Source organism: Myxocyprinus asiaticus, chromosome 3, assembly GCF_019703515.2.
Source record: "Myxocyprinus asiaticus isolate MX2 ecotype Aquarium Trade chromosome 3, UBuf_Myxa_2, whole genome shotgun sequence".
Taxonomy (NCBI): domain Eukaryota; kingdom Metazoa; phylum Chordata; class Actinopteri; order Cypriniformes; family Catostomidae; genus Myxocyprinus; species Myxocyprinus asiaticus.
This window is the reverse complement of record NC_059346.1, coordinates 6727532-6743173: the sequence shown is the minus strand read 5'-3', so window position 1 is coordinate 6743173 and position 15642 is coordinate 6727532. Positions and strand designations below refer to the sequence as shown.

The 15642-nt window shown below is 38.9% G+C and overlaps 1 protein-coding gene across 1 annotated transcript; it reads left to right on the top strand.

Annotated features, from left to right (window-relative positions):
• The first annotated feature begins 2150 nt into the window (after positions 1-2150).
• On the top strand, positions 2151-3701 carry ier3 (immediate early response 3). Its single transcript, XM_051680497.1, has one exon. It carries the CDS (start codon positions 2234-2236, stop codon positions 2867-2869), a length of 636 nt encoding a protein of 211 aa, XP_051536457.1. The 5' UTR covers positions 2151-2233; the 3' UTR covers positions 2870-3701.
• Positions 3702-15642: the final 11941 nt, after the last annotated feature.

The window sequence follows — 15642 nt, the reverse complement described above, 5'->3', positions numbered from 1 at the left end:
TACTACAATCTACAATATTACTATATTAAAACCTGTTAAATTATTGTATATGTAAAATAAAACCATAATAACCAGAAAATTATGATTTTTAGTTTTAGTTTTCCTGTATTATCACAATGGATTTATTACAAATATCATGGTTAAAATATGATTACTGTAGTAAAACCATGGTACATTCATTGCGAGAGCACACAATACATATTGCAAGGGAACGCAATACTTATTTCAAGGAACGCAAAACTTATTTCGAAGGAGCGCAAAACGTTTTGCGAGGGAACACAAAACTTATTTCAGGTGAATGCAATTCTTATTTAGATGGAACACAAAACTTATTGCGAGGGAAGGCAAAACTTATTTAGGTTAAACGCAATACTTATTTCAAGGGTATGGAAAACGTATTGTGAGGGAAAGCAAACTACTGCTAGGGAACACAAAACTTATTGCGAGAGAATACAAAACGTATTTAGAGGGAACGCAAAATGTATTTTGAGAGAACACAAAACGTATTGCGAGGGAACGTAAAATGTATTTTGAGGGAACGCAAAAGTTATTTTGAGGGAACGCAAACTATTACAAGGGAACGCAAAACTTATTTTGAGGGAACACAAAACGAAAAGAATTCCCAGCCTGTCCTATAAGGGGCTCCGTAGCTCCATAAGATGTTACCACATGACACGCTTTTTTTCATTGTTGGTCCTGGTCACTATGTTTTTAACCATTTTTTATTACCTTTTGCCTACACTAGTTCATTTTAAATGGTCCTGTGGTGTGACAAATTTAGATGGAATATAGCAAGTCATACTTCCCAAAAGTATTCTCATCTCAAAATGATCCTCCAGATAAAGGTTTTAGATTACGTTAACATCTGAGTTGTGATTTCAGTGAAATACAATATTGCTTCATAATGAGATCAAAACCATTAAAGCACATTTATTGTCAATATGCAATTCATCTGATTTTGAAAGACCGTTCCTAGGAAACCCACTTCTCTGCATGTCTGCATGCTTTAGCATGCTTCTACTCTGGTCAAGTCTTGTCCAAAATACTCTGATGTGAGGTGCGACACATCTTCTACATTGCTCGGTTCCAAACTCTTCTCATCAACCCATCTTTGTTAGTACAGTACTATAGTGCTAATAGTGGGGTTTTTAATAGAAACTGCTCTCAGTTAATACACTGACTAACCTGAAGTTACACATGAATGCTTTTAGATTAATTATACTGAATGACAAGGGTGTAACAAGAGGTAAAGAGAGCTTAATTACATCAATAAATTATTTGAATCATCACTCACAACTCTTAAAACACCTAAATAAAATACATGCTAAATAAATAATGAGCCACAATCAAGTACGTGGTAAATAAATCAATTAAATTTGTCCTAAATTTTCAAACTTGGAAATGTAAAAGATGGTGAATATTTTGGCCTCACGATCGTTCTCGTTACCTATCATGTGAGTTTCCATTACTTCTTCCTCTTCTTATTATCATTATCATACAAACTGCATGAATAATTTCAGATTTGAATATTATATATGTTATGAGCAAAAATGGCATACACTATTAAAAACAAATTCCCTCATGAGTGCAATAGTTATTTACAGTACCTTATATTTACCTTATATTAATCTTTTTATCAACTGTTCACTGTATAGGGATCTTGAGTTGACTGTATAAGGTTTTGGGGAGATTACATTTTTTTTATTATTATTATTATTTATGTTCCTTTATAGGTTCTTCAGATCAGTGTATTTGGATCTGGGGCTTTCAAAGCAAAACCTTTATGGTTTACTAAAGAAATGGTGAATAAAAAAGTGCTTTATGGAGCCTAAAATCGTTCTCTTGTGTCATATCAGACTGTAAAATCCAGTTTTAACTGGAGCTTTTTTTAAGAGAGTGGTTTTGCTGAACTAGATTTAATACAACTCTATATAAAATAATGGTATATAACGTTTATTATTAAATGAAAGCGTGCAAAATTAGCTCTCAGTGAGATGTGCCATGTGTTTACTTCATATGTAAAGACTTCCGAGGTAAAAACGAGGGATTTTTCTTTTCATGTACTGTAGTTTCCGTGTTGAGTAAACGCTGAGCGGAAGGTGTGTCTTTTCTATGGGCGTCTCTTAAAAGAAAGCAAAACATATAAACCTCAAGCTGAAGTCAGAGAAGTCAATCTAAAAACTAGACAACGACAGACACAGAGCAAAGAACGCAGAACTGACCTAAACTAAACATGTTATCCAGATCAGACAGCCTGGTCTTCACCTTCCCGGCAAACTCTTTCTTCCAGTCGCAGCCACCGCAGTTTGATTTCAGACCGATCGTGGCGCGCAACACCGAGCCGGAGATCTTCACATTCGAGCGGATCCCGCAGCAGCAGCAGCCGCTCCCTGGCCGCGGAGCTCCGGTGCGCCCTCGCAAGAGGAACACCCGCGTCATGTACCCCTCAAAGGTGCGCAAATATCTACCACCGCCCGAGAAGAGCCCCGCTAAACGCTGGCTGCTCATCCTGTGCCTGGTGGTCTTATTGCAGATCTACACAGAGGATGAATCCGTGGAGACCACGCAGAATGAAGGACCAACCTTCACCGATGCCACATCATACAACGTTCTTTCCTTCCAGTCTCCAGAAGAGCAAGCCAGACAGATGATGGGGAACTGTCCTGAGGACTTTACCCAGATGTCTAACAAGCAGCTCCAGGCCAACAGCGACGAGAAGGATGGCAAGAACTCTTGGTTTCTGAACACTACATGCCCGAGCTCAAGCTGGGAAGAAGAAATGACAGTGCTCTACCAGCAAAGCCGGAGGAATGGATACGTGGTGGCTCTTCTCTACCCGGTGTACCACACACTTGGCTCAGAGAACTGAAAGAACTGAGATAATAGACTGTGGAGAAACAAAATCACGACTTTGAACCTTCTTGGTTTAAGAAGTTGAAGAAATAGGCTCCTGTGGTACCAAGAGAACCTCAACAAGGCGAAGTGATGGAACACAAGCTGAGGAGACATTTGATGGACTGACTTGAACTTTATAATGGAATGAAACTTGAATGGCTCATTTAGATCTACTTGAAGTTCCCTAAATAAGTGTGGACATTTACAAGCAGCCTTACAAGTAGACCCGTTTTATGTCTAAAGTGTGCATGAGGATGTCACAGTGATCATTTGTGTTGCTGAACGCTGCCGCTCACAGAAATACTTGAATCTGACATTTTATAGATTAAATGAAGAAATGTTTGCTGTAGCTATTTATTCTGTTATTTATTTATTGTTATTGACTTATTTATTTCGTATTGCCTTGTGAAAATAAATGTGACACAACTTCTAAACTTCTTTTATTTCTTTATAATATTATTAGTGATTACAATGAGTCTCACTACTTGGCTCAAAATTCATCAACTTCTCAGTTCCACCTCTATGATTCACATAGTACAAGACTAATTAATATATACTAACGTCTAATTGTAACATTATATGATACTTAGACATATACATTTTCTGACATGTATCATAATTTACTGATCTACATGAACAAATATGCAAAATTACATTTATTGTTAAGGTATTAAAGTAGATATTCATCATGATATCATCATTTTAACACCAGCAATAAATAATAACATGATTTACAAGCATAATAAATTCAAATATGTATTAAGGGCTGTGATGTTCACATTATGAATAAAGTTACAATGACCACAGTAACGTTTTATGTTTCTTTTTCCTCATAACCACTTCAGTTATGGCATTTTCATTACATGAGTGGTATTTAAAGCCCATCATTAACAAAGACTTACTGAAATAAAATTCTATTATGAGTGACTTTTAAAAGGGAAAATACAGTGGTATAGTTTGCATCCCAGTCCAATGCATCATAGTTTAGTTTGGAGATGGATATTAGACAGGAAATAAATGCAGAATGAGGTGAACAAGATGACTCATTGCTCTTTCTGTTTTTCATTAGGATTTCCCTGCCTCCCTAATCCAAAAATATTTCCTGCTTTAAAACAAACTTTTGTATTAATAGGAGAATTTACAGCAGGTATCAAGAGTGTAGCAATATATATATATATTAGTGTAGAGCATATGTAATTTAACGCAGTCTAATTTTGATTGAATATACAAAATTTGTCCTCTCTGAGGTCATAAATGTATGCGTTTATGTTTGCATTGGCTGTCAACAATTATTAGACTGAGTGCACGTACTTCATCTAAAATATTAGACTTTAATGCTCTTGCAAAGCTGTCCTTTAAAGTCTTTGCATGATTTAAAGATTCTAAAAGGCATAAATTACTGTATATTTTTCCACATTGTGTTTAATTGCGTACTGTATACACCAGTCAAAATTTGGACACACCTACTTTTCATTTATTTTTAGAAAAAGTCAAAAGTCATCAAAACTATGAAATAACACAAATGGAAGTGTGGGAATTATGTAGGGACCGAAAATGTTTTATCAAAACTATCTGTTTTTTATCTTCTTCAAAGTAGTCATACTTTGATTATTCTCAAAATCATCTTGAATTCTCCAATTCCCATATATGCTGGACACTTGTAGGCTGCTTTTCTTTTACTATTTGGTCCAGCTCATCCATTAAAATAATAATATTAATAATAATAATACTTATTATGATTATTATGACTATTGTTGTAATAGAATAACATTTTTAATATTTTATTTTTATAATTTAATTAAAACATATATAATATATTACAAACTATTCTTTTTATTATACTTATTGGAATATTACTGTAATATGATAATATTTTTTTAATACAATGTTGCAAAAAAACGATTTTACTTTATAATAATAATTATAATAATAGTAAGAAATAATATATTACATATTTTAATAATAATAATTATAATACTAATGCATAATAATAAATGAGTATTATTATTATTGTAATATAATAATTGTATGAATGAACGTTACATTTATATAGCACTTTTCTGACACTACACTCAAAGCTCTTTACACAGGGATCAGGGGACTCTCCTCAACCATCACCAGTGTGCAGCATCAACCTGGATGATGCGACAGCTGCCATAGTGTGCCAGTACGCTCACCACACACCAGCTATTGGTGGAGAGTTATAGAGCCAATTAATGGATGGGGATTATTAGGAAGCCATGATTGATAAGGGCCAATGGGGGGAATTTGGCCAGGACACCGGGAATTAATCTAATTACATTTTAATTTTAAAATATATTTCATTTTATAATAATTCTATATTAGCCTATCTAGAGACCTGAGATGCAAATTAGCATGTACTATAATCTATATGTAAAATGTTCATGTTAAAATCATGTTTTTGTACTGTCCCTGTACAAATAAACCAATAAATAAATTAAAAGTTAGAAATAATATGCTATTTTAAATTCATATATTCATACATTGGCACAATTTATATTTTGGTATTTGTCTACAAAACTAATTTAAAGCATTTCAGTAAAGGCTTTTAGATCAAATGATTTTCCAGATTGTGAGAAACTTTCATTCATTCATTCAAGTGTGTCCAAACTTTTTACTGGGAGGTTTTTTTTTTTTTTTTTTTTTTTTACAATCTTTCACTCTTAGTATGATTTGGCAATTAACAGAATTCTTAACTAATATAGTAAACGAACACAAACACTTTACATTTTTACATTTATGCATTTGGCAGACGCTTTTATCCAAAGTGACTTACAGTGCACTTATTACAGGGACAATCCCCCTGGAGCAACCTGGAGTTAAGTGCCTTGCTCAAGGACACAATGGTGATGGCTGTGGGAATTGAACCAACAACCTTCTGATTACCAGTTATGTGCTTTAGCTCACTATGACACCACATACAGGGCCTGCAAGTGCATGTAACGCTGGTCAGTCACGTGTATGTTTACGGATGCGTGTCCTGTCAGAAGTTGTGGCCAACAACCCACAAGTAAACCACCAGTGTTTATGGGAGATCCCCCTACTTCCTCTTCAAAGCACATAAAAACAACCACTTATTTTCCACAACCACAAATTCAAATAAGACAGTATGATTTACGTTTCACCTCCCCCAGACCAAACACACATTGTCCCTCTGCACGCAAACCTCCCGGTTTCCTTGTTTTCTTCTTTCATATCTCCCCCCTCTTCCTCCCTCTCTCTCTCTTTAGGCCTCTGTGAGCTGGCATTCCAGAACCATGAGTCAAGTGGCACCACAAGCTCTAAATGAATCCCGCCTAGCACACTGAAACCGGAGAGGGAAGGAGAGAAACCTGAGGGTATGGTATGAGAAAAGATACGGCTTTGTGAAAAGGAGAGAACAGGAGAAATTACTATAGCCAAGGTGTGTTAGGCCTGTTGGGGCATGAACAAAGGCAAAATGTTCAAAAAGCACAGTCTTAATCCTGACATGCACACACAGACACTGGCTGTACAAAGGCCACAGGTGCTTTTCTAGAATTCTACTGTAGATTGAAGAAATGCATATGGGCATAAACTACACATGTGACTAGCACAAACTCTCTTGCAAAGTTGCATTTCCTGTTTGTCCAATGACCCCTTGGTGCGACCTTGAGAGTGTATAGAGATATTCCGGAATGAATAAACTCTGGAAACATTCAATATAAACCTCTCGGCCATCATTACAAATCATGTATTTCACAATCCAAACATTTGTAATTTTTTAATAAGGATGTGCATGGTAAATTCATTATGATGTTTTGAGTTTGAGATTCAAGTCAAAATAGTACCAACCTGGTCTCATAGGATCGTATTTTGCTACAATAACGTTTATTCCCTTTGTCACGGTTCTGTCTGTTTTCCCTGTTTTGTTTTCCTCTTTCCTATTTTGTCTTTTCTCTGTCATTTCAGCAGGTAATGCTGATTGATTGGGAACACCTTGCCTTGATCGGGTCTGGCTTATTCAAGTGTCCAATCTCCAGTTGTTGGAGGCACCATTATTCTAGAGCATTATTCTGAACCATCTTTTACCACGTACCGCTCTACCTTGCTGATAATTGACCTGTTGTCTTCGTCCTGGTGCTTCGGACTTGTTATATTTTCATATTAACTGTATTTCCCTAGAAATATGTAATAACTTTTCCGCAATTCTAATTCTGGTTTGGTCTCCCTTTATTGTTGCAGCCGCAAGCCAGGCTTTTCTCCAGTAATTTCACACAAATTACAAATTCAAAGGTAGATTATCTGTTCATAAACATTTATTTTTTTGCCCTGTTCCTCACATAATGCTATCTTATGACATCTAAGCTTGTTCAAACATGATCAAATTGCACGGTAACTCAACTAATAAGAGTGTTGGACTCGCAATGTAAAGGACCGGGGTACGAGTCCTGAAGAGCACATAAGTTGACACGTGAGCCGAAGTGCTATAGAAGCACCACAAATGGCGTGGTTGCTTCAGCAATTGCTTTTTTCATTTCACATTTGCTTTTATGACACTACCGGTTAAGTTTAGGTTTAAGGTTTAGGGTAAGGAGGTCGGTTTTGTTGACTTAAAACTCTACCCAGTATTAAACTTATAAACCTCATCTGTTTGGGAGAACATTTAACTCACTTTTATCGCCACACAGTGGACATTTCACCTAGGAACTCCTGCGATACCTGTAACGAACCACGTGATATAATTGAGCTAAAATGTCACAACAATACTGCACAATTTCACCGCAGTTGAACAAGCTTGTAAATGTGTTAATATGCATCCCCATGTGCCAAGTCATGTGCCATGGTAAAAGTGTTTCGATGTCATAAGGTAGCATTGTGTGTCAAACAGGGCGAAAAGAGTTATGTTATGAACTAATAATCTGCTTTTTGACAAGTCATTGATGTTGTAGCGCTTCTAGTGTTTATTTCACCAGGAAACTGCTACGATATGAACAACGAGGCATGTAAAAAATATTTAGGAAAAATGTAGGCACAGTAACGTGATACCAAGTATCCCAGTTCTCAGTATAGCAACAATATTCAGTTATATACAATACAGTTTAAACTGACCCATTGAGCAATAATTAATGTGCAATACACAGCTTAGTCTTTTTATAGTATCCAACACATCCAACCTCTTCTGCCATTACATTCCCTTGCACTGTATATAACCGATTTGTGTTTAGATTTGCACAACGTATGTGTCCGTGTGTGTATATGTATGTATGTGTGTATGTATGTATGTATATATGTATATAGGTCATAACTGCATACATAAGTGCCATTTTTAGAGACATGTATGGCATTATTAGAATGACACTGGAGTCTGAAGATGGCTCATTAAGGAAACGAATGAGAACACTGTATAATGCTGATGGAATGGTAAATATTCAAGGCACAGGGACTGTCTGTCATATTTCAGTGGGTATGCTGTAACACAAGTGAAAGAATACAATACACACCTTCATACTCAGTGAATGGTATGATGATGAACTATCATTAAATGTAAAGAATCAAAAACATTCAGAAATGTATTAAAATCTGTTCAAAAGGAAAGTGAGAAATCTGAAGCCAGAAACTGAATGTGTGAAATCACTCCGGATGAATGTGTTATGAAGTAACAAACTGATCAAAGAATGGGGTGAGTCTCGCCAATGCATATGATTACATTTTAATCGTAGCAAGTTTGGGCAAGGGTGCCCACAGGAAGGAAACTGATTTAATGATGAGCTTTCAAAGTTACACTGCATTGCGTAAGGTTACATACTTCCTCGCGTCATCCTTTTTTACAGTTGTAAAGCCACTCAGACTACAGGTACAACCACAATCTGTCAGGAGTGGTGTAAATGGCTGAAATCATCTATAACAAAGATAACAAAGATATGTGTACAATTTTCTTGCATTGACTCATGCACTGCTGCCACTCTCTCTTTCTGCCGCACACACACACACACACACACACACACACACAGAGATTCGGCTGTTATGAAGCTGTAAAGCTGAGAAATCTGATTTTGGTGGAATATCAATGGGAAATAAACAGATGCTCATGAATCTGTGTTGAAATGTGACAGGACAAGAAAGACGAAGAAACAAACAAAGAAGCCACAGAAAATAGATCCAGAAAGACAGATAAACCTTAAGCAGGAAATAATAACTATTTTAGGCATTTTCTAAAGAAAATGCAGGGCTTAACCATTTTTTTTTTCTGCTGGCTTAGTTGGGCCAGTAGTTCATATTTTGCCGAGCCATGTGAAAGTTTAGGGGTATGAGGTTAAAGGATCTAAAATCAACATGATCACACAGGAAGTCGGCATGTTGTTTCCGAGAGTTCCGGTACCATAAAATCGGCCACATTATGTCCTATCACATATGTTTGCATCTACCTTCCCATGTGGCATGACCGGAAGTGCATTGTGTCAACAGCGTGGAACACACGGGTTCAGATACCACATTGAAACCAGGAAGTAATCACGTTCGCATAATCAGTGACGAGCGTGATTCTTAGGTTGCATTTTGCTTCTAGCATTACATTTATCCTCCACTTACATTTAGGTTTGGGGTTTGGGTTAGGGGGTACAGTTTATAAAATATGCATTCCTCTTCACTGTATTACATCCTGTGCATCTGAAAACAAGTCACTTCACAACTCACTGTTGGCGCCCCTCCGTGGAAATTACACCCTGTGTATGGAGAAGGGTCTGTCAACATTCTGTAAGACTACTACAAGACACGCCCACTACAAGGCATGCCCACTACACATGATGCCCTCGCCAAATAACCAGCGAAATCCTGAAGTCTTGGAACAGTTGGAAACCACATTCATTCACTGCGTTTGTTGTGTTTATTTGGAGTCTCGCAGCATCCCTACACCTTCACCTATCCATAACTTTAAACCTAACCATAACCAGAAAGATTTAAAAAATGAAAAGTTTGTAAAATCATTAATTATACCGCAAATTAAAAGTTATTTTGAATACAATCGTACCGCCGTATCACTAAGTGGCAACAGTGAGGAGAAATGCGTAAGTTCATAGCTACAGACAGCCAGTCTGAGGCAGTCTGTGAGGTGTCTGTAAGTAAGGTAGCTCCTGTACTTTGATTCGATTATTTTCATCTGTGAAAACGGCATTTCACAGAGGTAAGTGGATCCAAAGTAGGCACTCACTTTTAGTGCAGTGAGGAGAGGAAACTTCTCTCTGCTGACAAGTCCCCAAAAGTCACTGTCCCTTGATCTGGTTTTCAGCTCCTTGTCAACAGAAAAATCTTTAACTCAGGCAGCAAGTTAACAAAGAGTTGCAGCACTTTGCCACGACTCAACCACCAGACATCAGTATGGAGAAATAGGCCTCCGTAAGTGGCATCGAGCTCATCCAATAACGCCTTAAATAAGTCAGTTTGACCACCAGTGTCATTACATGAGAAAAGTCCATGACCCAGCCAAGGTCTGCTGATGAATCACACAATGATAATTCACGATGTCGGGAAAATCAGGGTCATTACAGCACAGTGCTATAAAACTAGAGTGCACAACGCGCATTGCTGTTGCCCCATCGGTAGTAATTGCTACAAGTTTATGAATGGGGATGTCATTTTCACTATTCGCCTTCTTTCATTTGCCTCCACCGTGCTAGCTAACTGTTAGCTACCTTGCAGTCTATCACCAGGGATTGACGTTTTGCGACAGTTTACGTACCGGTACTCTTCTCTTATCTCATTGGTCACTTTAATGCAGCACTGAAAAATAAATACAACAGCTGGATCAAAAGAAAGAGAGAGAAGTGCTTACAAAACTGAATGTTAATCAGGCATCATGTATTTGTGTATTTATTTTTCTATTATTTTCAGGAGCTACAGGAACAGTCACAAAGATCTACCAGTCAATCACGATCGACGGGTTGGCGACCACTGGTCTAGATGTTGAAGTATGTAATGCAGTCCCATATTGACAGCATCATCCACAGACCTGTTTGCTCGATAGGTAAACTGCAGAGGATCCAGGAAGGGTTCAGTGATGTCCTTCAGATGGGCCAACACCAGTCTCTCAAATGACTTAATGACCACAGACTTCAGAGCGACAGGTCTATAGTCATTAAGTCTTGTGATTTTGGGTTTCTTTGGGATGGGGATGATTGTGGAGCATTTGAAGCAGCAGGGAACTTCTGCTCCAGTGATCTGTTGAAGATCTGTGTGAAGATGGGTTCCAGCTGATCATCACAGGATTTTAGACAAGTGGCTGAAACACCATCTGGGCCCTGTGCTTTTCTTGTCTTCTGTTTCTGGAAACCCGGAACCCATCCTCTTCACAGATCTTAAGTGCAGGTTGAGTAGCAGGATATTGGAGGAGGGTGGTTGCAGGAGGTGTAAATGATTGTGTGCTGTGAAGGTCGGAGCAGGTGTGGGGTGTGTGACTGGGCTTTTTAAATCTACAGTAAAACACATTCAGGCCATCAGCCAGTTGTTGATTCCCTACAGTGTTGGGGGGTGGCGTCTTGTAGTTGGTAAAGTCTTTCAGGCCTCTCCACTCTTGAAAACTGTTTTTTCAGCTTTTCAGAATAGCTTCTTCTAGCCACTCTAATCTCCTTTGTCCGACTATTTTTGGCCTGATTGTACAAGATTTTATCCCCACTTCTGTAAGCATCCTCTTTGGCCTGATGAAGCTGTCTGAGTTTTGCTGTAAACCATGGTTTGTTATTGTTGTATGTTAAATAATGTAAGTCCTAGTAGGAATGCACATATACTCACAGAAACTGATATATGATGTCACAGTATCTGTGAGCTCGTCCAGGTCTGTGGCTGCAGCCTCAAAAACACTCCAATCAGTGCAGTCAAAACAGGCTTGTAGTTCCAGCTCTGCTTCATTGATCCATCTCTTTACAGTCCTTACTACAGGTTTAGCTGATTTTAGTTTCTGCCTGTAGATCAGAAGAAGGTGATCCAGACAGTGATCAGAGAGTCCCAGAGCTGCTCGAGGGACAGAGCGATATGCATCCTTTATTGTTGTGTAGCAACGATCCAGTGTATTCTGTCTCTGGTGGGGCATGTAATGTGCTGTCTTTATTTTGGCAGTTCACGGGTGAGGTTGGCTCTGTTAAAATCTCCAAGAATAATAAGTGAGTTCGGGTATCTGAACAGCTGGAAGCCCGGTAGATGTAATGTGTTGTCAGCAAGGTTTCCGTGAAGCACAATGCAGCAGAATTTGCAAAGTCCTTATTTTTGCGGGTGAGGAGACGTAATTCGTCCGTTTTGTTAGGAAGAGAGCAAAGATTCGCTAGATGGATGCTTGGCAGTGCAGTTCGAAAGTCACACTGTCGGAGCTTGACCAGCGCGCCAGCTCGCTTCCCACGTTTGCGTCTTTTAATGCGCTTGTCCAGCATCGCTGCTCCTCAGACTACAATATCCAACAGAACGTCCGAATAATCAAAAAACTGTAAAAGATTGTCTGGCGAGTGCTGCCGAATATTCAGCAGCTCATCTCTGGACTGATTGGAAATATATTATTAAACACAGGATAAACAAACAAAAACAGCAAAAGAACTGGTGAGCTCCATACTGAGGCGGCCATCCATGGTGCCATCTTATAAGTCTACATTACAATATATAGTGCATGACATGTGTATCCCAAAAGCCTACTGCACTCCATTGGCCATGCAGGCTTTGGCTGGAGGCAATGCAGGAATAATCTGGTTGGAATGTGTATCCTGCTGGTTTGTTTTCCTAGTGCTAGCTTGAACTGTCAGGGATCAGGAATTAAATGATGGTGGAGGACGTGTCTCCCTGGGCAAGTCTAAACCCATAGAAATCTCTGTGTGTGTATGTGTGTGTTGGAGATAGAGAGACCAGATAAGAAATAGAGAATGACTAGGAGTGGGTGTCAGAGAGGAAACCTCCTCACCTCATACACCTATTACATAAATACCACCTAAAACATTGCATTTACTGTATGTGGTTGCACTGTATATCTTATAACATGGGTCTGTCATCACGGTTGCTATGGGATTCTAAACACTTAACAAAGACGTGTGTTTAGAATCCCGAACTCCTTTCCATGCCATAAAAGGTCAAATTATGATCATTTTAATAGATTTGCTGACACTGACATAAAGTTATGAAGCCTACAGTTCTACTTTGTGATGTCATTTCCTGTTTTTTTTTTTTTTTTTCATCACAATAAAATGGCTTCTTGGATATTGGTTATAACACATTGATTTACAATATATGCTCCCGGTCAGCAGTGATGAGTATCTACCAACAATGATCCGAGGAGGGACAAACCACAAAACGGCAAAAGGGTGTCTGCGATGCGCGAGGGCAAGGAAGATTATCCCATCTGGTCTGATCTGACAGAAGGTCTACTGTAGCACAAGTCACAGAAAATTTAAATGATGGTTACGGGAGGAATGTGTCACAACACACAGTGCATCGCACCCTGCTGCGTATGGGGCTGCGTAGCCGCAGAATGGTCAGAGTGCCCATGATGACCCCTGTCCACCACTGAAAGCGCCTACAATGGATTCCCAAGCGTCGGAACTGGACCTTAAAGCAGAGGAAGAAGGCCACCTGGTCTGATGAGTCCTGTTTTGTTTTATATCACGTGGACGGCCGTGTACATGTGCACTGTTTACCTGTGGAAGTGATGGCACCAGGATGCACTGTGGGAAAAAGACAAGTCAGTGGAGGGAGTGTGATGCTCTGGGCAATGTTCTGCTGGGAAACCCTGGGTCCGGCCATTCATGTGGACATCAATTTGACACATGCCACCTACATAAACATTGTTGCAGACCAGGAACACCCCTTCATGGCAATGGTATTGCCTGATGGCATTGGCCTCTTTCAGCAGGATAATGCGCCTTGCCACATTGCACACATTTTTCAGGAAAGGTTTGAGGAACATGATGAAGAGTTCAAGGTGTTGCCTTGGCCTCCATATTCCCCAGATCTCAATCCAATCCACGGCGGCTCCACCTCACAACTTACAGGACTTGAAGGATCTTCTGCTAATGTCTTTGTGCCAGATACCACAGGACACCTTCAGGGGTCTTATAGAGTCAATGCTTCAGCAGGTCGGTGCAGTTTTGGTGGCACGCGGAGGACCAGTCATTTAGGACATCTACTTTAGACAGATTGTTTCACTTTAGAATTGACTATATCACAATTCCAGTGGGTCTGAAGTTTACATTCACTAAGTTAACTGTGCCTTTAAGCAGCTTGAAAAATTCCAGAAAATGATGTCAAGCCTTTAGGCAATTTGCCAATTAGCTTCTGATAGGCTAAATGGAAATTGGAGTCAATTGGAGGTGTACCTGTGGATGTATTTTAAGGCCTACCTTCAAACTCAGTGCCTCTTTGCTTGACATCATGGAAAAATCAAAAGAAATCTGGTCTGGTTCATCCTTGGGAGCAATTTCCAAACGCCTGAAGGTACCACGTTCATCTGTACAAACAATAGTAAGCAAGTATAAACAACATGGGACCACGCAGTCATCATACCGCTCAGGAAGGAGACGAATTCTGTCTTCAAGAGATGAACATAGTTTGGTGCAAAAAGTGCAAATCAATCACAGAGCAACAGCAAAGGACCTTGTGAAGATGCTGGAGGAAACAGGTAGGCAAGTAAATATATCCACACTAAAACGAGTCCTATATCGACATAACCTGAAAGGCTGCTCAGCAAGGAAGAAGCCAGTACTCCAAAAATAGCATAAAAAAGCCAGACTACAGTTTGCAAGTGCACACGGGGACAAAGATCTTACTTTTTGGTCAAATTTCCTCTGGTCTGATGAAACAAAAATTGAACTTTTTGGCCATAATGCCCATCGTTATGTTTGGAGGAAAAAGGGTGAGGCTTGCAAGCCGAAGAACACCATCCCAATCATGAAGCATGGGGGTGGCAGCATCATGTTTTGGGGGTGCTTTGCTGCAGGAGGGACTGGTGCAATTCACAAAATAGATGGCATCATGAGGAAGGAAATTTATGTGGATATATTGAAGCAACATCTCAAGACATCAGCCAGGAAGTTAAAGCTCGGTCGCAAAAGGGTCTTCCAAATGGACAATGACCTCAAACATACCTCCAAATTTGTGGCAAAATGGCTTAAGGACAACAAAGTCAAGGTATTGGTGTGGTCATCACAAAGCCCTGACCTCAATCTGTGGGCAGAACTGAAAAAGTGTGTGCAAGCAAGGAGGCCTAAAAACCTGACTCGGTTACACCAGTTCTGTCTGGAGGAATGGGCCAAAATTCCAGCAGCTTATTGTGAGAAGCTTGTGGAAGGCTACCCAAAACATTTGACCTAAGTTAAACAATTTAAAGGCAATGCATCCAAATACTAACCAAGTGTATTTTTTTTAATTAAGTAAAAGTCCTGCTATTGAAGAAATAATTCACTTGAGTACAAAAAGAAGTACTGAGAAATATTATGACTCAAATAAGAGTAAATAAGCAGTTTGCCCAAAAACTACTCAAGTAATTATGTTACTTTATGAAAATTATATTTTATATACACTTCCATTTTTAAAGAAGTTCTTGAAAGAAATTGATGCTTCCTTTCACCAAGGATGCATTAAATTGATCAAAAATACTGCCAAAATCATTAATTGCAAATTATTATTACGGTTTGAAATAATTGTTTTAAGTGGTATTTATTCAATTTTTTCTTTACTCGTGATGGCAAACATATACTGTGTCACCTATTCCTTACAAAAGTGCTAATTTGGTACTCAAGA